We start from the raw sequence: 20,921 nt of genomic DNA, 5'->3' as shown, positions 1-20,921 counted from the left end.
GCATCATGAGTGTACAAACGCTTACCCAAGAAACCACGCAAAGGGTAAGTGGAGGAGTTGGCTTTCCCTGCAGGTGCAGCCATCTGGACACAGGGCACAGAGACCTGGACTAGAGCTTCCCACTCCATCCCCCATACTGGCGACATGTATCTGTAGCATCCGTAGACACAAGAAAAAAAAAAACCTAACAGGCTTGTGGGTGGTATTTTAGTTCCCATTTCCCCCTTGCAAGTACACCATCCTTCTGGCAGTATGTTCTACCCCTAACCCACGCTGTTAGGCTGGCACAGCAGCTGGGGGCATGGAAGGCCAGGTCTTGTCTCACTCAGCAGGAGAGCAGGGATCCCATAACCGTTCATGTCTCTTGCAGGGATGCAAAGGACCCACTGCTTTCCATTACCCATGTCTGCAGGACTTCCAAGGTCAGAATCTGGCCCCTCACGCAAGTCAGTCCTTGCCCTGAGGAGCTGCAGCCAGAGGAGACCAGGAGGCAGGAGAGCACTGATTCCCTGTGTCTTTGCCATCTCGTTTCCATGCTCTCAGGCCATCTGTGGGTTTTATCCCAGGAATACCTGTCACAGCCACTCCCATTAGTATTTGGCAATGCTTTCTTGCCCTTTCTCAGCATCTGCTGACCAAGTCCATCCGGTCATCCCCACTCCTCATCCTTCATCCAAGGCTTCATGATGCCGCTACCCACTTTTGCAGCACTGCGCCCTGCAGCACCTGAACACATGAGCTGCAAACCGGGCAACCCAGCTCACTAGCAAAGAGAGCTTCCAAACAGGGATTGAGCTGCTATTAATTTATCCTATATTTGTTTTGGAAAGATGCCTCGGGAAGGTACACCATTTCCCTTTCCAGTTAGAGGCTTACCAGCCACAGGCTGTCTTCCTTCTCAGAAACATTAATCTATGTTTATTTTGCATGTACACAATTAATCCCCAAGGCATTGCATTCAGCAGGCCAGAATCAGAGCTCCGTCTCCACCAAAACACTTCAGGAGAAAGAAGGAGAAATGCTGGACCTTTAGTGGAAGAAACACATTTATTTATTTGGGACCAAGGCAGCTGCATGGGGTATAGATGATTTTACTTGGTAACCCCATCAGGATTCACTCCACCTTAAATCAGGAAGGAAAGACCTGGAGCATCCATTTCCAGTGTGATCACCAAAGAGCAGCCAGACTTCAATTCCTATGAGGCTCATCAGAAGGTTTCCTCGTTCAGGATGCTCTAATTTACAAAATACTGATCTACCTGCAGCACCAGCCATGTTCTGTTCCCAGTTAGAACTTGTGCAACTCTGCTGAAGTCAATTTACGAGGCAAACATTTAATTTAGCAAGCAGGCTCGCAATCCTAAATTTAAACATATGTCAAGCCAGCTAGTAGCTTTGTTTTAATTAACTCTCAAACTTTGTGTCTGTCATCCCTTTATATAAATGAGGATGTTCTGCCAAGGGCAGACTGTAATCCTATGTGCATACCTATGAAACCGCCTGCTATTTCACAACCACTTTTCAAAGAGCTCTTACAGAGGCAAGGGGATGTGGATGTTATTATAAGGGTCCATATGGCAGTACGCTGGCACTGCAGTATTAAATCAGAGGTATTGTAGCTTTCCAGCCTAGATTCTCACAGTATCAGGTAACGTGTATGTAGCTTTATTGTTGTACAATTTTAGTGGCTATGCATTATTCAACAGCAGCCAAAGTCTCTGCGCTGCCGGAGGTGATTCAGTGATGATAAAGGGAATATGTTTTGCTCTAAAGGCAGTAGCAAAGGGATTTCACAGGCCGATATCTTCTCCACCCACGGAGGAATAATGGAAGCATTAACATTTCTAGTAAAGAAATCAGCTGGCGACAAATTCTCATCGATAATTAAAATGAAAGTACAAGCTGCCTTAACATGTAGTTAGACTTAGGAACTGTAACCTGCTCTCTAAATTAAATGCTTTCCTTGATAATTTGGCTCTCGCAGCAGGCACCGAAATCTGCTGGAAGATGCCATCTAGTGGGTTATGGAAGTTTATTTAAGTTTAAATCTGCTGGCTGGTGTGGGGCGAAGGTGGCTGGAACTGCAAACGCTGGGTTGTGTAATGCTTTTTGTAGACCTTCTGTTGTTTTTCTAGGAAATAAAAAATTTCCCTGCGGGCGTTTACATCGGAAGAGACCTAATATTTATTTTGCCAGCCCCGCAGCCGGCCACCTTCCCAGTCGTGAGGGCTGTGGGAAGAAATGAAGAAATTCGTTGAAGAAACGAATCCACTCCCCATTTTTGGAAAAGCTATACCACTGTTGAATTCCGGTACATGTTTAAAACCCACCGTCTCGCGTCTATACGTTATCTAGTTTACGGTAGGGTGGAGGCCACCGAATTGGTACCCGAGCCCGCAGCATCCCTCTGGCGCGAGCCGCGGCCGGGGAATTGATGCTGCGCGATCGCGCCCGGCGGTACGGCCGATGGCATCGCCCCCCTGGGAGCTCTGGGGCCGGCGACCCCGTGCCCCGGCTGCCGTGTGGCGGCGGGCAGCCCCCCGGGGGGGCACCGGCAGCCCCCCGGCCCAGACCCGGCCCCGTTGAAGCCCGGGGGCCCATCCCTTTCCCCTGCCTGTCCCCCCCTGGTGCCGGCCCCGTCCCTGCCCACATCCCAGCGTGTTCCGTGCCTTGCTAATGATTTTTCGGGAGAGCCTTAACAAGCGCTGCGGGGCTGCTCGCCCCGGAGCCCGGCCAGCTCTGCCGCAGGGCCCGCTGCTTAATGGCCGTGGGGACCGCTAATTGCGGAGCCTCCCTGGAGCAATTAACCACCTTGGCTTCCCCCGCCGCCGGCCGGCTCGGAGCCCGCTGCCCGCCCTCTCCCGCAGCGCCCGCCCCGGTGCCTCGGCATCCTTCGAGAGTCGTTATTAGAGACTCATTACGGGAGAGTCATTAGCGGGGCGCGGGGGCGGGCCGGCGGGGCGGGCCGGGGGCGGGCCTGCCGAGGCCCCGCCTCCCCGCGCGCGGAGCGGAGCGGAAGTGCCGGAGTTGCCGCCCGCCGCTGCCGCCGCCGCGCGCGGGGGAAAGTTGGGCTCCCTGAGGGCGGCGGCGGCCGGGCCGCGCTCCCGCTGCCCCGCGCCTCCTCCGCCTCCTCCGTCCCCTCCTCCCCGGCGGCGGCTCCGATGCGGCGGAAGCAGAAGCGGCTGCTGCAGGCGGTGGGGCTGGCGCTGGCCGCCCTCGTTTTCTTGCCCAACGTGGGGCTCTGGTCCCTCTACCGCGAGCGGCAGCTGGAGGGCGGCGGGGCGGCCGGCGGGGAGGGGGCCGCCGCCGCGGGGCCGCCGGGGGCAGCGGCCGGCGAAGCGCCGGTGAGTGGGGGAGCGGGGAGGAGGGGGTGACGGGGTGTGGGGCTGAGCGGCCCCCCGTGGGCGTGGGGGGGTGGGAGCCGCTGGGTGAGGGGCGGCTCCCGTAGGAGTGGGAGCTGAGGGGAGGGGGGCGTAGAGGATGGGCGCGTCCCTCTGCCTTGTCACAAGAGGGGGGGCCTCGGCGGTGACTTGGGGGGGCCTTCGGCAGCGACTGGGGGAGCGACAAGCAGCAGCCGCCCCCTAACGGGGGGGGGGGGCGGGGGACAGGAGTGCAGGGGCGGGCTCCTGTGCCCCCGGGGAAGGCGCTGCTGTGCTGCAGCCCGAGCCTGGGCTGGAGGGGGTCGCCGGTACTTTCTTGGCAATTCGCAGACACGCAGGGTCCCGGGGGTCTGCTTGGCTTGTTTGGCCGAGCTTGGCAAGGGAATAAAGCGAGGGCTTTGCCCCTTGCTCCAGGGAGTAGGGAAGGGGAGTGTGTCCCATCCTTGCACGAAAAGGGCAGGAATTCTGTCTCCCAAGGGTGCGCCTCTGTGCCACTGCTCTTTACCTGCCTTGGAAAGGTACAGGCAGCGAACATCGAGCATCACACCTGGCTCCCCGCAGAGCTCCAGGGAAGGGCTAGCAGAAAGGACCAGGTGGAGCCTGAAGATCATGTCTGGCTACCGATCCTCCTGTGGGAAAGGGGAGTGGGTAACTCTTCCTGAGAGAGGCACAGGGTGCCTGCTGGATACGTGGCCTGACCATATCGCAGCACATGACTGCGTTCCTTTCTTGTCCCACTGGTGTAGTAGTAAATTTAACAGACAAACCTTTCTGCTTAGTGTGTGAGACAGAAAGGCTAGATCACCCAAATTAGGTGTGTGGAAGCTCGGTTTAGCTGCATTTACTTTTGGCTACGTAATTGCTTTATCCCCTTCTGGGTTTGGCTTTGTACCATTAAGAATGATTGGGACTTGAAAGCTTGAAATGTCAGTGTGTAACTATCAGTTCAGCTGCCGCTCTACAAGGCTCCGCTTGTTAAAAACCACTTAAAACTCTTAGTTGTCTAAATCTTTCCCTGCTTGGAGACTTGCTGCTATGACTGCACTGGAAAGGTGGAGACACCTACTGTGGCAATTTCTGCTGTGAGGGGGAGAAAGCTCTCGGAGGTGTAGTCAAACTGAGACTGAGCTCTTCCTTCCCAGAAGAAACCTTTCTTCAAATTCAAGTGTTTAGTGCAAGTCTAGGTATAACCATGATCATATCTTTGTAATATCCCGTGCTGGTAGGGAAAGGGATCAGCTGTTACCTGTCATAAAAGATAAATTTGTTGCAGTTACTCAAACCTGTGTAGAAATCCCTTTAACATACACAGTGATCATTACATGCTTGGAGTTCCTGATGATACTGCCATATGCTTGGATTTGTTGGGTGCAGGAAATCTATTTTGCATGACAGATAAAAATCAGGCCCTGTAGTCCACTGCTCTGTAGCTTGACATGGCATGGTGTTATGGCAAAAGGAAGACTGTTGTAATATCACGTCTTCCAGAGGTCGTGAGGATAAAGTCGGTGATTATTCTTAGAAAGCTTCAAAGTTCCTTGTTGGAAGTAGCAGTTCATTGTGATTAAATCTATAAGAGGTGAAAAATCAGTGACAGGCTGACTTTGTTTTCGGTCAATCTTCCAAGATTGTCCTTCTGTTGTGGACTTTGGGTAGCTGTAAGACTGGCATTTCCTACGGTGCAGTACATCACTGCTGACTTCTGTGCATATTCATTGTTCAAGGTACTTAGATATCCTGTACTGCCTGTGTTGTATAGAATGTTGACTCCGTTTTTCTTTAAGTCTCTTTAAAGTATGGCAGCTGTCAGTAAATTGAGATCTGCTTTTGTTTTGATGGTGTGTTGAGCTGGGCAGGAAACAGCTGTGCAGCTTACAGGAGAATTTGCAATAAAACCTCTGTGTGCTTGTGTAAATCAGAGTTACTGGGGTTTAGGCTGAAGGCTTCATCTTCCAGTCTAATCGATGTGGAGTTATGGGCTGTAGTGGGTCTCTGAGTGAAGATATACTTGTATCGTATGCCTATTTCTTTGAAGGATTGGGCCCTGAAACGATAGCTTCTGTTACACTGAGCAAGGAAAAACATACAATGAAGGACAACTGGCTAAAATAATTTGGTAAAAATAATTTCAGATGGAGCAGAATAAAGACAAACCAAACGTGGTGCGTTTTTTGTTTTGGTTTGGGGTTTTTTTACTGTTGTCATAGAGGTATCTGCCAGCTGACTGCAGAGAGTCTTCTGGGCATCCTCAGATTCAATGGTTCCAGGCTCTCTTCCTCGGTCCTGACAAGCATTCATGGTTTGTGTACTTACTAATCAACTTCCAGCTTGTAAATGAATGTGCTGTTTGTCTGCTTGTTCATGAAGCCATTTGGAAAACTCTGGATGATAGGAGGCTATATCACAAAAAAGATCTTCGTAGCAGTCAGAAAAGATTTTCTTCTGTTTCTGGCTTTAATTTGGCTTTTTGTGCAGGCTAATCTTTGAATTGAGGACATTTCAGATGTGATACAGTATTGAGCTTTTCAATGAAATCTCTGTCCAGGCTCATTCTTTCTCTTTAAATGGTGTCTGCTGTTTCAGTCAGTAATTTTATCTTTCAGAGTAACAGCAAAAGGGGGAAAAGGTTTTAAGAAATGGCTGAATTAAAGCTATAAAGCAATTCCTAGAACATAGAGTTGTGATGCTAAAATTTTCAAGTTTAAAACCTGCTACGAGTTTGTTTTGTTGTCTGTCCTGTGCTGCATGTTACCTTCAAAATGGCAATGTATCAGTGTGGGTGATTTTTGCCTTATTTAATCTTTCTAGTGCCTGGAACAAAAGTGTCAGAAAATTAAGCAATCAGAAGCCATGTAAATATATTCTAGGAAAGATTATGCTAAATGGTTTCTGCAGAAGTGCCTAAGCAGCTAATTGCTTCTGTATTTACATGTTCAGGGGAAACATTATGGTGGCTGAAAATAATGTATTGCTTTAATAAGGTGGATTAGGTCTGTGTTCTTTCCTCCTGCCTTTGGGTTTGTTCTTCTGCAGCTCTGTTGGGTGCTTTTTGCTCCACAGAGGAGGGATGGCCTTAAGTCATCAAAGCCTTGGCCTCAAGGTCGTGCTGCAGATAGCTTTTGAAAAGCTGATGCATTGAGTTACTCTTCACTACCGCTACATGCTCAGAAATGTCCGTTGTCAATGTGTATGTACAGTTGTTCAGCACATTATATGAATTAGGAATTCCTTTTTTCATGCTGAGTGTAACAGATTTGGCTAGTGTTGTGGCTCTGTATAGGGATGATGGTGACAAGGGACTGAAGTATTTCTGCTGACAGCAAAAGTGTTAGCTTAGAAGCTTCTTATACTTCGTGGTTGTACTTTTTTTGATCACCAGTATGTGTGTGTTGGTATGCTCATGTAACGCAGACTGACTTTTGCGTAGTTTCATCTTTTTCTTTTTTTAACAAGTATTCAATAAGTAAAAACATATGATCCGTAGGTGTGAGGGTAGGAAAGAGCAAGAGAAATGCAGCTATACCTTTTGTCTCTTGAATCTCTGCTGTCTTCCTCAGAGGCTGCTGGGTATCCTCAGCTGAAATGTTTAATTGATGTGTAGTCTTGCAGTAAGTAAAAGACAGATGAGTTAGTTTGTGGGCTAGTGGTTTATGCTTGGGCTAATGCAGCTATTTATGTGACCTCTAATGCTCTGCAGAGGTACTGCTCTGTACCTGTGTGGGCAGGCTGGAGGTCGGCACTCTGTGAGGTGCCTGCTGTTACGGGAACGTGGTGTTTGAACTCAAAGGGATGCTGAGCTTGAACATCTCTTTGAACTGCTGGCTAAAAGCACTGTAGCAAATTAGCTGCCTTTCGTTGCTTGGGTTTTTATCTGATATGATGCATGGTTTATGGAGTCACCCTGTAGCTTGTTGTAGTAGTAATTTGAGCTCTATAAATTAACTCGGGAGCATGATGGAAGTATATAAATCACATAGGTGATTGTGTGGTGCCCTCTGCTGCCAGCCGGCTGGAGTGAAATGGGACGTACCTGCCTGCTGGTAGGTTGTGAATGAGAAACCAGCTGCTAACTTGTGGTTGACAAACGGTTGGGGAGAATGCTCCTTCTGGAAAGGCTGGGGTCGTAAACTTTGGCTTTAGTGCAATTAAGCTTGAAGTTTCCAGCTGGTATTGCTGAAAACGTAGCCCTAATGATGAGCTGAGTGGGGAATGATGCTGCGCTGCCTTCCAAACTGCTGCGGCTGCTCATGTCCTCCTTAGCAGAGGAGGAGGATTGGCTTTGCCACGCTGACCTGGGGCAGCTATGAAGCTGTCGAGGATTGTCAGCTTCATGCTGCAGTTGGCAAAAGCTAATAAGGAGGAGGGTGGTTTAGCAGATTCTGTGCTGCCAAGGTTGGGGGGGAGGAGAAGGGCTTGGAAGAAGTGAGAGGAATACCTTTCTGCTCTCTGCTAGCCAGAGGTAAATGGAACAACTGACTTAACATACCTCATAGGCAGATTTCTTTGGCAGTTAGATGGGTCGTGCCCTAGACCTTGCTACTGCCTTTGAACTCGGGGGTCTGGCTCCTTGCAGACCTCTTGGAGACTGCCATTTTGGCAGCTGTATTTGCTAGTCACTCATCAGCTGATATAAAAGCAAACTTTGAAAAGCTTATTTTGGTAAGCATAGTGTAAAACAGTTGGCATCTAAGGGCTGAAGTGCAAGTGCTAGAGCTGAACAAGCCTGTTTTAAATTAAGAGTGACTGTTTTCCAGTATGGGCTACTCTAAAGTTGATCGCTTCAGTGCACTTGTGAAATGAGCAGGTTTTCCTGGACTGGGTAAGAGTGGACCGCACTGATTAGCAAAGTGAGCTGAAGCGAACATGAAGTGGCTAAACTATCTCACAACTATGAAGTGCAAAGTAAATTTGGAAAAGATGTTTATTAAAAAACTGGAGCTTTCAGTGGTGCTCACTCAGGGTCTCATTATTCCTTCTGGTGATCTTCACTATAATGGCAACACGAAGCTGAATGAACAAATGGGCTGTATTCTAGGTCTTCTATGCTGTGTGAAAACAAAGGGTTTGTTACACTTGCTGTTCTTTGGGGAAGGTTATCTCTATCAAGGAGTAGGTGCTCCTGTTACTGGGCAAGTGGTTCTGTTTCACCCTTCAGACGTGCTCTATATGCAGTTCTTAATAGCTGCAATGGTTACCTTTCTTCATGGAAGGAAGATTTCAGCAGGAAAATGTTTTGGCCTCTGGCATCGGACTACTTTTTAGGTCAGTGGTGAAAACCATAAATACAGTGGTCTGTGTGAATATGGATCAAATTGTGAGAGACGGCGAGATTTAAGAGCAACTATAGTTACAGATTTCCTGGCAGATAACTGCCATGTATTTGACTAAGTGGACTGCTAAACTAATGGCAGTATCATTACTACCACTGAGGAGTGTTGGTGAAATTAGGCAGAAGAATGCTATCAACCAGACTTGCAGTTATAGAGTATCATCTTCCATTCACTGTTTAAATACAGTTACAGGCATTGCTATAAAAAGATAAAGAAGTTAGCCTTCCTGTCACTCTTGTATTGGCTTCCCTGTGGAGCAAACTATAACCTTACTTGCATTGCGTAAGAACAGATCCTGTCTAAACTCTAAGCAAATTGTTATCCAGGTGTAAAAGCAACTGCACGCTGCTCCTGTTTCTTTGCAACCTTTTCCTGTACCAGGCGACACAGGCAGGTAGCCTTCAGCTTCCTTCTAGAAAGTAAAGAGCTGGTGGGGTGCATTAGGAGCTTGTAAGAGGTATTCCACTGTGTGCTTGAAAAAAAAACCAAACCAACCCTGTGCTGCGCAAATTTGTTTTGATCCAGTATGAAAGCATGTGTTTCAACCTGTTAGCATAGTATCCTGTTGACTTCAGCAGAGCTGACATTCGTAGGCTTTTATGGAGCGCACCTTAACTGGAGTGCACTGCGCTGAGTTTCCTGGTACTTCTGGATGGTGTAAATACTTATGTAAAAAAAGCTCCTGTGATATTTACCATCAGAGGACACTCTCTCATCATGCTTCATGTTTCCCATTCTGTTAACTCTGTAGAGTAACCTCTAAGTTACACCACTTAAAATTGTTTGATAGTAGCATGAATAATGCATGTTACTATATAGACACAGGGAAAGAAGTAACTTTAGTGACTTTGCGCATATGAAATCTTTTAATAGTAATAAGTACTCTCAGGTTAAGTGACCTGAGTGTATGTGTAGATTTCTTCTGGATCACCCTTACTAGAAAACTGGAAAGGAGTTTTTGCATGGCTGAGTGGATTAAAAGCTGGCTAGTTTGCGATGGCAAAGAGACATTAACAATCATTTAAATGTTACTTCAGTCAGACTGAGGTAGATTGGGTTAAAGCTGAATAGTTACTCTTTGTTAATTTAGTAACTATTCCTATTCTGGAATCAAATCGGGAATAGTTTTTCTACCCTACCTTTGCATTTTGTCTTAACCTGAGCTAATGTCCCTGAGCAGAGTGGTTTCAGTTAGTCCTACTGCAGTTTGGCCACTCAGGTATTCCTTCTAGATACAGCTTGGCCTGGGATTCCTGTGCTTCTGGAGGGATGTATAGAAGACATTCTGACTTGACTTAGGTCTCAGATGATTTGCAAAACCGATAGCTGTCAGTGGGGAATTTTAGCAGTTAACAGAAATTTTGGCAGTTAACAGAAAGTGTGAATCTGTTTATCGGATTTCAGACTCTTGATGCTCAAGTCACTTTCAGGAGTATAACAGCATGATGTTTTATTTCCAAATCCAGGAATAATACACTACCCTCCCCACACACACACCCACACACCCCACACACACACACAGCTTCTAATTTTAAATATTTATGTTCTGCTCTTGAATAAATTCCAAATTCTCCATTATCTCTTAAAAAGTCTACTTGTGACTTTACCTTCAGATCTGGCACGTTGTTCATGACTTCTTACAACCCAGGGAGTTAGGAAGTGTTACCGGTCCAGCTGTATTCAACAGGAATACCTCTCTGTGGTAATGGTATCTTTTCTATCAGTGTAACCAACTCCTGCGGTGGTCTTCACTGCATTTTGTGTTACCCTGGCTAGATGACAGATAGGTAACAAGGAAGCGAGTGTTTATCTACGCAGCTTTGTTAAGAATATAAGTAGTACTGGATATCAAATTATGGCTGACTTGTCAGACTGTGCCTCTTTTGTTAGATTTACAGGGTCTGGCAAACGGTTGTAGAAAACTGCAGTTAAGTAAATCAATATGTAGCACAGTAAGTTGCCAGGCAGCTCCCCTTTTCTAATGCCTAGGTAAAAAAGTAATTTCTACTGTGTCTGGGATCTGCTGGCAGCTCTGCATCTGAAGTCCTGTGCACCCCCTAAAATATAAGAAGTATGTCATTTGACATGTCTCCTTATTGCTCATAAGCTTGGTAAAGCTTTAAGTGGCAGCTTCAAAGAAGGGAGGTCTACCATTTCTTGGTCCTTAAGTTTGCTTTTCTTTCTAAATAATTAGCTCTTTTCTCTGCCCTTTTGCAGTTCCTCCATTTTCTCTAATCTTGGCTCCAGGGTTAAAAGAGAGCTCTCTAGAGCATATATATGTAATTAAGGCTTTTTAACCACAGTTACAGTGGAGTATAAGCAGTGTTCTGGTGTTTCTGGTACCCAGGGAAGAAACTTTCTTCAGTAGAAAAGCTGTTGATTTTATTGTAACTGAACTCTGCTCTCTCTGCTATCCCAGTCACAGAGTTCCTTCTGATACTGCTTCATGCCTTCCCACTCTTGGTAAGTTATCTTTCTAAGGTTGATGACTATTAATGACCTTCTCTCTTCTATAACTCACAAGAACAAAAATATTTTATTTATTCTGCCTGTCACTTTCTTGGAAATGCAGGCTGCCAGCTATTGAGTAGTATCCCTCACGAGTGTGTTAAGAAAGCTTGAGGAAATGTCATCCAGCTCATCTCTAACGTGTGACTTCTCTGGGTCTCACTGCAACTCTGTCCAGGCATCTGAACTAAAACACAGTTTTCATTAACTCTTCTAATGGTTGGTGGCATTTAGTAGACTTTCCTCTTTTGGAGGTCATGATATAAACACATGAGCCTGTTGCCACCAGTGTGAATCAGGGATGAAATTCCTCACTTAGTCTAGGTGCTCTTGGAGGTCTTACAACTCCAGTGGATGAGAGCACGCTTAGAGGCAATTACTGAACAGGAACTGATGGCTTAAAATTTGCACCCTACAAAACTTGGTTTGTGTTACTGTATCCTTTGCTTTTCTGTATTACTGAGTCAAATGGAATTGATAAGCAGTTTAAACATATTAAGGGTTTAAAATGGAAGCCCTATTTTAAGCGAGTTGATGTAACTCATGTGGGTATTACGATTCTTTTTCTTGGCCAGAAATAGAAAGCAAAGGAAGCGGGGAGGAGGATGGAGTCGGCGAAGGCTTGACTGCACGGTTGCTGCCCAGCCTGGTGGAGAAGTTCACTCTTAATATTTGTTTGGTGACTGTGTTGTCCAGTCTCAACTCCTTATTTATTTTTCAGCTGTAGTATTTTTTCTTCCCAATTAGCACAGGAAGTAGCAGAAAGCAACTTCTAAAAACTGTCTTTCAAAACAGTGACTGCTGGCATCCTTCCCTGTTAAGCTGAGGTAACTAATTCCTGTTCACAGCGTCTCCCCTAAACACTAATATGTATTTCTTGCATGTATGTCGTGCAGCTGATGTAGCGGTGACCTGACACATTTCCCTGATGTAGCTTTCAAACAAACAGACAACTTGGTCCGTTGTGCGGGGTTGCAGTTCATAAGGTGACTGCTGAGGTCAAACTTCCAAAAGGCCTTTCAGAGTATTTTTTTAAATGCACGGAAACTGCAGCTGTTTACTGAAATAATGACCAACCAAGGGGTTAAGTTTCAAACAAATGTTGAAGGGTTGTTTTCCAGGTACTAATATTTGAACTTGTGTCTTAAACTTGGATGTCTGTAAATGAACTCTTATCTTTCTGCTGTAGAGCTATTTGGTCATAAAAATAAAGGGTTTGCAGAATAACAGTAAATCATTCTGTCTCCTGCAAGAACTTTCTGGATGCATGAAATTTTCCTTGTTTGGCTACTCACTCTCCCTTTCCAAAAATCTGATTAGAACGATGTTTTTTTGTCTTTGTTAGTCAAAGTCTTGTGATGCTTTGGGCTTTATCAGATCTTATCTGGAAACACTGTCAGCTGTCCCTCCTACATGCAGAGCTGCTTTGCTTTTGCCCTCTTGAACAACTGTTTTTACAAGATTAAGTTGTTATGAAAAGTTTGGTTCTGCTTGATCTCTAAAGCCTGAAATCCTTTGCTTGCAGTTATGTCTGCAAGTTAAGGTGACTTTTCAAAGGAAAGTCAGCCTCTTCTCAGTCTTTGCTTACAATTATTCGGAAGATAAAACACTTAAAACCTCTAGTAGCTGGTCTTGTCTTTTCTCAGTGGAAGATTGCATAGGTTTGTCTTTGTACAGATTAACTTTACTAGGATTCAAATTCATTTGGGAAGTAACTTTTATCTAGTTCATGACACCAGCAAGAAAACAATTTTTTTTCTGTGATGGAAAAAGAGGTAGTTTTTTTCTGTTTTGAGTTTCCTAACGTTTCTCAGCTGAATCAGATGAAGTCCAAAGAAGAAATCTTCACAAGGACTAGTAAGCATGAGCTGTTGCTTAATAAATAAAACAGGTGAAACGGAGTTTGAGTGTTCTTAATGTTTTGACCAAAGTTTTCAAAGATGTCTTGAGGTGTGATGTTCCTTTGAAAAATGAGAGACTTAGTGACTTTGATCTAGGGTATGATACAAAAATAACCACATAACCAGGTCTGGCATAACATAAGATATATTTTTTTGTTTGTTTTCTCTTTTTTATATTATTTTTAAAAGAGTGAGCAGCTCCTTCACTTCTGCTCAGGCTGACTTTCATCTTAACTCTGCTTCCTTGAAAGTGGCTCTCTTTAGAGACTGTACTTTCAGCTCAGGTAAGTAAAAGCAAAATATATTTCCTCACTAAAGAAAATTGGTACCCCAAAAGCTAGATAAATACAGACATATCTGTGTTGTAAAGGGCTTCAGTTAAGCAAGTAAGTTATTTTCTGTTACATTACAGAAGGTCACTTAAATTTAGCCCAACTGTCAGTTCATGTTAGCCACTACGTAACAGGCTTGTTCTGGATCTCAAAAAGAAGTCAACCCTGTGATTATCTTCTGTCTTCTCATTTATCTTCCAGGTGGCCGGTTGCCAAGGTTTAGTGTTTGATAGCCAAGTAATAAGGAATAACCCTTTTTTTCCACTCCTGTGTATGTTAGTTTTGCTGATTCACCAAATACACTCCGGACTGCCACTTCTCTTTGATGCTTAGGCTGAGGCTTACTGTGTTGGAAATATCTGAAACTCCTACTGATGTTTTGCTGTTGTATGCTGCCTAATTTTTTGTGTGGCTGTTTTGGAATCTGATTCAAGTTACTAATTTAGCCTGGGATAAAAAGCAAAAAAAAATCTCCCTTCAGAAAACCAGCATCTGTTCACAGGTCTTGTTCACAGCAGCAAAGAAGTTAAATTGGTACAATTAAAGTGTTTGGAATGAGTCTTCTCAAGGTTATTTTGCTTGCCTGATTCTGAGGGCATCAAGGCAAGCTGCAAAAACATCTGCAAGGTACTGGAAGACCTGGAATTTTGGTATGGAAACCGGCAGAAGTGTATTCGGTTGTACATGTGGAGACCAGGAAACTATCCAAGTTATTACTGTTGCCATTTTTCTGCTGTTGCTGCTGATTCTTTGGGAATGTGGTTCCTTTCCCTGTTCTGCCCCAGATTGTTTCTGGTCTTCAGGTGTGGATTGCATGCCCTGTGAATGGGGATGTGGAAGGTTGGAAGTGTCTTATCTGCAACGTGTGAAGGTCCTACTTGTGTTGTCCTTGATTTTGATTGCTGCAGAGTATCTGTGTATAAAAGATAATAGGTTTTCTTTCACCATAGTTGCATATTTTCTGCAAATAGGAACTTGGGCCAGCTGATTACAGAAAAAGTCCTTGGCAAAGCAATTACAAACTAACAAGAAATTGTCTCTAACCTCAGTTTGTGCCAAAACACTTTTCCTTGTGTTTTGGCCAAAGCTGTTATCAGTGTAAACTAATACTGGTTACTATGGGTGAAAAGCCTAAGCTCTGGAAACAAGCGATGTCTTGTTGCTTTCCAAGTGCTGATACTTTTATAATAAGAGGCTGCTCCTAGTAGAAGTGCATCTGAGAAGCTGTGAATTGATGCACGCAAGCAGAGAGCGCTGGCATTGCTGATAAATTAGCTGGGAATTGTCAGTCGTGTATAAACTCAAATATTGGCTTAACCTGAAAATGTTAAATGAAATATAAAACTACAGATTTTTCTCTCTGGATATTTGAAAACAATAACAAGTCATATGAAAACTTGTTTTTTAAAATTATTTCTAGAGGGTATGAGTTTTCAAGCCTAATGCAGCAAAGTCTATTTTTATAGTCCTTGAAAACAAAACCTGACAGACCGTATTTGCTAGCAGTTATATTGCTCTGGTGACAGTACTTCTTTTTAAAGCATGCCAGAGGAAATGCTCTGTGCCGGAGCATATGTCAGTGATTAGTGGGACCAGTGCTGCAGGATGAAGTAGGAGAAATATGGTTGCGTGTAGAAAAAGCTGAATGGACAGAACATGAGAAATGTAGCAGTTTATGGACGGGTTTGGTTTTATAGTAGGAATGGAAAATAGTTATTTTTAGGCTTATCTGTATGTAACTGACATGCAGTCTTCCAAATCGGTTGAGGTTTAACCCGGAGGGCAACAGGTGCCTTTCTCTGTAAGTTTCCCTTAATTTAGAAAACAATTTAGATAATGTTGGTATTTGCATACTTTGTGTATGCCGGAGTGAACTGAAAACCCTTGGGAAGTGAGAGACTTTGGTGCCCAACTCTTCTTTTGGATTTTGGCCTGAGTGGATTTAAGGGCTCAGGCAGAGGGTGATCCTCAGAAACCAGCCGATCCTCTGAAGACCTGCCACCCTAAGCCCACAGTTCTTGCCAGTCAAGCCCTTGGGGTGTGTGCTCACATTTTGCTCCCAAGCAGCTCATGCTGCCTCCCTGAAGCTCAGCAACCATCCTTAGGCAGCCGTCCTCGGCATAGAGCACCCCTTGTGAAGGATGCCGAGTTCAGAGCACAGCTCTCACACCTGTGCGTGAGCTGTGTGGGACTCCGGGTGCTGCATTCAAAGCCCAAAGCTCTGGGGTGGAGGGGAGAGGAGGACAGTGCCCCGACACCCTTCCACAAGGATCCTTGAAGAGGTGCAGTAGGTGCAGCACTCGATTGACTTTGCCTCCATGCTTTGACTGTGCAAAATGACAAATAATCCCAGCTCTGTGTCTGAGAGGAACGGCTCAGCATCAAAGCATACAGACAGGTGTTAAGCATTTGATTCTTATGCAATATAGAGGCCACCTGGTACGTTAGGGCTAAGTGCTTAAGACCTGGAGAAATCAGAGGTCAAAAGCCTGTCTTATGCAGATGTTTTCAATTTGATCCTGAAGGTGCCTACAGACCTTTCTCAAGGACGTAGACCCCACTGTGGGAATCACAGAGCTGGAAGTTGAGCTGAGAGATGCACAGCACTGCAATATCAAAGTTTTATGTAGGTTTAGCTCTTGACAACATAGATGTAGTCATCACTCAAGTGCTCCAAAAGATATTCTCTTGTCTTGCCTTATTCTTCATACCTTGTCAGTTATGTTGGAGTACACCAAAATTTTTCTGTTCAACGTAAATGGAAGCAAAATGAAAATGCCCTGTTCCCTTTATCAGAATTGATGTCTGTATTTGAACTTTTCCAGTATTTGTTTATGAAAACTGCTTGTTTCCCCTTCTGAAATCTTTTGTCAGAGCAGTTCAATACAACTTGGATTAAAGGAAGTCACAAGAGGTTAGAGAATCCCTGAAAACTAGAAAAAGAAGATACTAGACTGTTCTGTAGCATTACCCTGCTGGTATCAAAATTACACTGCTACTTTTGTAGAGTAGGCATTTGGCTATTATATGTAAAGAAATTATGCAAGAAGCCAAGTTATTTCTAATTAAATCCAGGTTATGAAAGAATTATCTTGAGCTCACTACAGCTGTGACTTACCTGTCTTGGGCTTTTTTTGTGTAGAATTTTTCCTCACATTGAAGAGTGTTTAAAGCTATTTTAGGTCTGTTGTTTTGCTGGCCTGTAAAAGTTCTTGCTTTTGAGTAACTCTTGAGATAATTAGAAAAACAGAATTAAATTCTTTGGGGCTTTTAGGGAAAAGTGGTGGCTTCAGGAGGTTTGATTTGTATTTCTTTAGCATGCAGGAGGCCCAGTCAGTAATCTGCAAGGAGAAAGTAAAACACCCAAAGGAAGACTGCTTCCCATAAAGCAACATCAACTGAAAGTATTATTTATTTTCCATCCCTAAAGTTGCTGTATAGAAAATGCCTTAAAAATTAAATTGTTTGCTGGTACTTGTACCAAAAAAAGCAGCTTCTCAGCAGTGCAATAATTTGATTTTATACTGTGTAACAAATACTGCACAGCTTTTTGAAAGGGACAGCTGGATTTTCACTGGTGACTGAATCAAGTGTTTAAAGATCTTGGATGTTTTCAGTCGTCTTATGTGTGGTATTTCTCTAGGTTTTGTAATTGCTTCATACTTGAATCCACTGGCTCAGGCATGAGACTTATGGATCCGGTTTCTTCTTCCTTAGCTTATTAGAGCTGTGAAAGGATCTGACTTTGAAACCTTGACTATTTTTAATCTCTCTTAATTCCTTCCAACTGTTAAAGGTCTGAACATTTAAGAGGAGCACCAGCTTACCTCATTTGTGAGTCATACCTTCACAATAACAGAATGTCTTTGGTAAAATGTTTTCAAGCTCATTGAAGCTGGATCAATTAGTGATGGGTTTATGTGGGTTTTTGCCTCTATCTGCAGCCTGTTTTTTTAGCAGAAATACGTGTACTGGTGGCTCTTTGAAAGGGTGCTGTCCATGGATAGCAAAGGAAAGGCAGTGGCTCTGGCTGGAAGATCGGCAGTGAGGCACGATGTTCATCTTCCACTTCTGATGGAAGGCTGTTGAAATCCATCTCTCTCTTGTCCGTGAAGGGTTGTGATGCACTGTTAAGGCAGACTTGTTCATAGACTTCAGTGATCTCCTCCATTCAGGAGGTGGAAAAGAATACCAAAGAAAACTTTCTTCCATCCTATTTATAAATTTTGTCAGTTTAACATGAATGAGTTTGGGCATGTGTTCAGTGCAGCTGGGTGATGCTGTTAGGATTCTGTTCTGGCTTGCTAAACAGGAACGATGCATAACACCTTGCTATTCAGTGTGTGTGTGTAATCTGTTCTTGGTTCTGTGCAGTCAGCAGGAAGGGTCAGGTATTAATGAAAGAGAAGATCAGTTCATGCACCTGGATCTTGTTTGAAATTACAAAGCTTCAAAAGCCTCTAAAAGCTCTCAGTGGCTCCTCGAAAGAGGAAGCTAGTTGGCAGAGAAGACCCTGAAAGCTACTTGGTTATAGAGTACTCTTAAAATTTAATGAAATATGATCCAACATCTTAATTGCATCTCTGGGTTTACACATTTAATGTTGACTTTAGCAATTCTGCTTAGTACCTAATGGGGCTAAACTCCTTGTGTAACAATTAATCTCCTCCAAAAGATCTCAATCTTAAGGAATACTAATACTTGAAAAAGCAGGGGGAGAGAGACAGCAGTTGCAAAGGTATCACCTGGCTTTCTGAAGCTCCTCAAGTTTTAAGTGTCTTGTGGTTCAAAGCAATCTTGGCTTTAGCTTATTTTATGAAAATTTCCTTCCTACTATTCTGCAGAATGGCTTGGACAGCCTACAGCGAGTATGTGAGAGATTACTGTGATCTGCAGCCAAAATGGTGGATGCATTAACCAATGCTCTTTAGCAAAAGAACTGCAGAACAGCTTTCCACAGGAATTTATTGTTCTTCAACCGGTAGCCACAAATGCTGGCTTGTGTCCCTGGAACACTGAATGTTTGAGGCATGGCACGGTTTGCAGCAGGAGTTAGTCAACAGTTAGTTTAGGTCCATGGCTGCCATGTGATGCTGTACTATCACTTCAGCAGTCCTGCAATATTAGTTTTTTGCTTCTTTGGCTTCTGCTTACCAATTCTGCCTTTGCTGAGAGGTAAAAATAAAAGAACACAGGGAATGCTGCTGGACCTTTTATCCTTTGAGTGCTGTATCTGAGATCTTCATAATTTATATATTTGGGGTTGAAAGGGTAGACAGGGAAGGTGGTGTCATTCCTTGGACAGTCAAACTGTTAAGAGGTTTTTTTCTCTTACACCTTTGGTGTACAGCAGTGTGCCTAGTTTGGAATGGGATGCTGCCTGAGTGATTCTTGCTCTTCATCATGGTTTACATTCAACCCCAACACAGGACAGTAAGAGAACGAATGTAGTTCTTGCCAGTCACTTATTCACAGACCACAGGAGCGTCACTAACTGCACCCCTTTCCAGCTGCATAGTCTGATGTGGGAATGGGACTGGATGCACTTATCTGGAGCCGTGGACTTCAAGGGGAAGAGGAAGTAAATGTCCCTTTCTTTATCTTGTCCTCAGACAACATGCTATTCCAAACCCAGCTGGCAGAATGGCCTGCATTGGGCAAAACACTTGGCACTAACTCTTAACAAGGCTGGTGGTTTTGTAGTACCAGACAGCTGGCATCCTTGCTGGGATTGCCTGAGTGGGCTTAATTTTTCAGCAAGGTGGATGCTTTGAGTCCACGGGACTGAAGATGCGCTCCTAAGGCACCCACCCAGCTCAAAGGTGGGAACCATGTTCTGGCACAGCAGGTTAACGTGCAGCTGGTACAGGAAGTGCTTGCAATAAAGCAGCAGTCTTGGAGGTGGTGGATTGATTGCATATCCTCTCTTGCTGTCATCCGTCAGGATAGCTCTGGTTTCTCTAGTGGTCTACAGCTTGAGACTGAAAGAAAATGTCTATCATGTAAACGCTTTTGTGTGTGTATAACAGACTGTAAATGTTAAGGTGTTTTAGTATCTTGCAGTGTCACGTACCATCTAGAAACGGTGGCATCGGTTGGATGAGCAGCTTTCAGAAGGGGAGAGAGGTGTCTTTGCTGTAGCTTTTGCTGCTCCATCTTTGAGTTTCTATTGCTAGAAGACCTGCTGTACTTTGAAAAGGTTGTAGTTGAAAGAAGTTACAAAGCAGCACCCCAGCAGGGTATAATCTCCTCAAAGTAATCTTTTGGGAACTGCATGTACTTGATAGACATTTCAAGGCATAAACTTTATAGAAAGAGTAGAGAAAAGTTCATTGGTATCCAGGCGAAGACCCTTTGGCCATCTGGACTTGACTTAGATGTTGTCTGCTCCTTGTGGTGTGGGTAAGGAGTGCTGTCTGAGCTGTGGATATAAGGTGCTATGCAACATATTTTAGTACCACTTAAGCTCCCTTGACCTAATCTGCTTGCTTTTTTACTGGAGCACGGATTAGCAGTGGGTTGCTAGTGTAAAAGTAAGCAGCAGTTAATTCTTGTAAGTCAAGTCCTGTGTGACTGTGATTCGGGTAATGGAAACTTTTTGGAAAAAAACAGGGAAAACTCCTCAAATGAACATGATAGGGGATAGCCAGGAGTGATTCTCATGCCAAATAGTGATGTGACAGGCAAATTGCGTGTTAAGACTCGGATGATGCTGGCTACTTCAGCTGCTGCTTTCCTTCTCCAAGTCATGACTGATCTCAGCTCTTAGCCAGAGCAGGCTTCCTTTGGAGGCCTTAACACATTCCACAGGATTCCAGATTGTTCTGAAAATACTTTCTAAATGCTGTCTTAATTAAAGATTTCTTTAAGTCAGAATTAAGTTATTAAAATGTTCCAGGCATTTTCTAGAAGTCTTTGAAAGCTGACTGAACATTCCTTTCAAAGTTGACCTACTGCCTGTTGTGGGTTACAAAGTAATATTGTGCTGCTTGTGGGTTACAGATAAGTTCAAATATATGTTGGTGGTTGTGGGTTTTTTTTTAACTTGCAGGAGTTTGCTTTTTTGTGAGCTTACGCTGCCATTGAGTCACTCTTCAGGATTTTGCAATTGTGTAGTTGTGGTCTTTCAGCAGTAATGGAAAAACAAGTCTAGCGTTCCTAGGAGGGCATTTTGAAAATCTCTGGGTATGTCAGACTAGATAGTGCTGCATAAGACAATAGACTAACAGCCATCTAAACCGCTTTAGTTTTGTTTTGCAGAACCTGTGGCTGCTTCTGAAATACTGGGTGATCATACACAATAGGGTTTTTTGTACTTTACAGGAAAAACTGCATCCTGTGGAGTTGTAGACAGCTTGCAGAACTGTGTTGCTGCAAGCATTGAAAACACTGCTTAGGTGATTTGAGGAGATAAGAAATGCTGAAGAGATGTGCCCTTAAAGACTAGTTGCACTGTCCTGCGTCTGTCCC

General features: G+C 44.3%; 1 protein-coding gene across 2 annotated transcripts in view; it reads left to right on the top strand.

The window, feature by feature from the left end:
- Window positions 1-3,002: 3,002 nt before the first annotated feature.
- GALNT10 (polypeptide N-acetylgalactosaminyltransferase 10) overlaps window positions 3,003-20,921 on the top strand; it is a 90,537-nt gene continuing 72,618 nt past the window's right edge. For both annotated transcript variants that reach the window (XM_056349303.1, XM_056349304.1), the window contains exon 1: window positions 3,003-3,344. In XM_056349303.1, coding sequence (XP_056205278.1) covers window positions 3,162-3,344 — 183 coding nt within the window. In that variant the 5' untranslated portion in view covers window positions 3,003-3,161. The remainder of the gene's footprint in view (window positions 3,345-20,921) is intronic.

This window comes from Falco biarmicus, chromosome 8 (assembly GCF_023638135.1).
Source record: "Falco biarmicus isolate bFalBia1 chromosome 8, bFalBia1.pri, whole genome shotgun sequence".
NCBI classification, from domain to species: domain Eukaryota; kingdom Metazoa; phylum Chordata; class Aves; order Falconiformes; family Falconidae; genus Falco; species Falco biarmicus.
The sequence above is the reverse complement of the archived record's forward strand: the minus strand, read 5'-3'. Positions and strand labels throughout refer to the sequence as shown.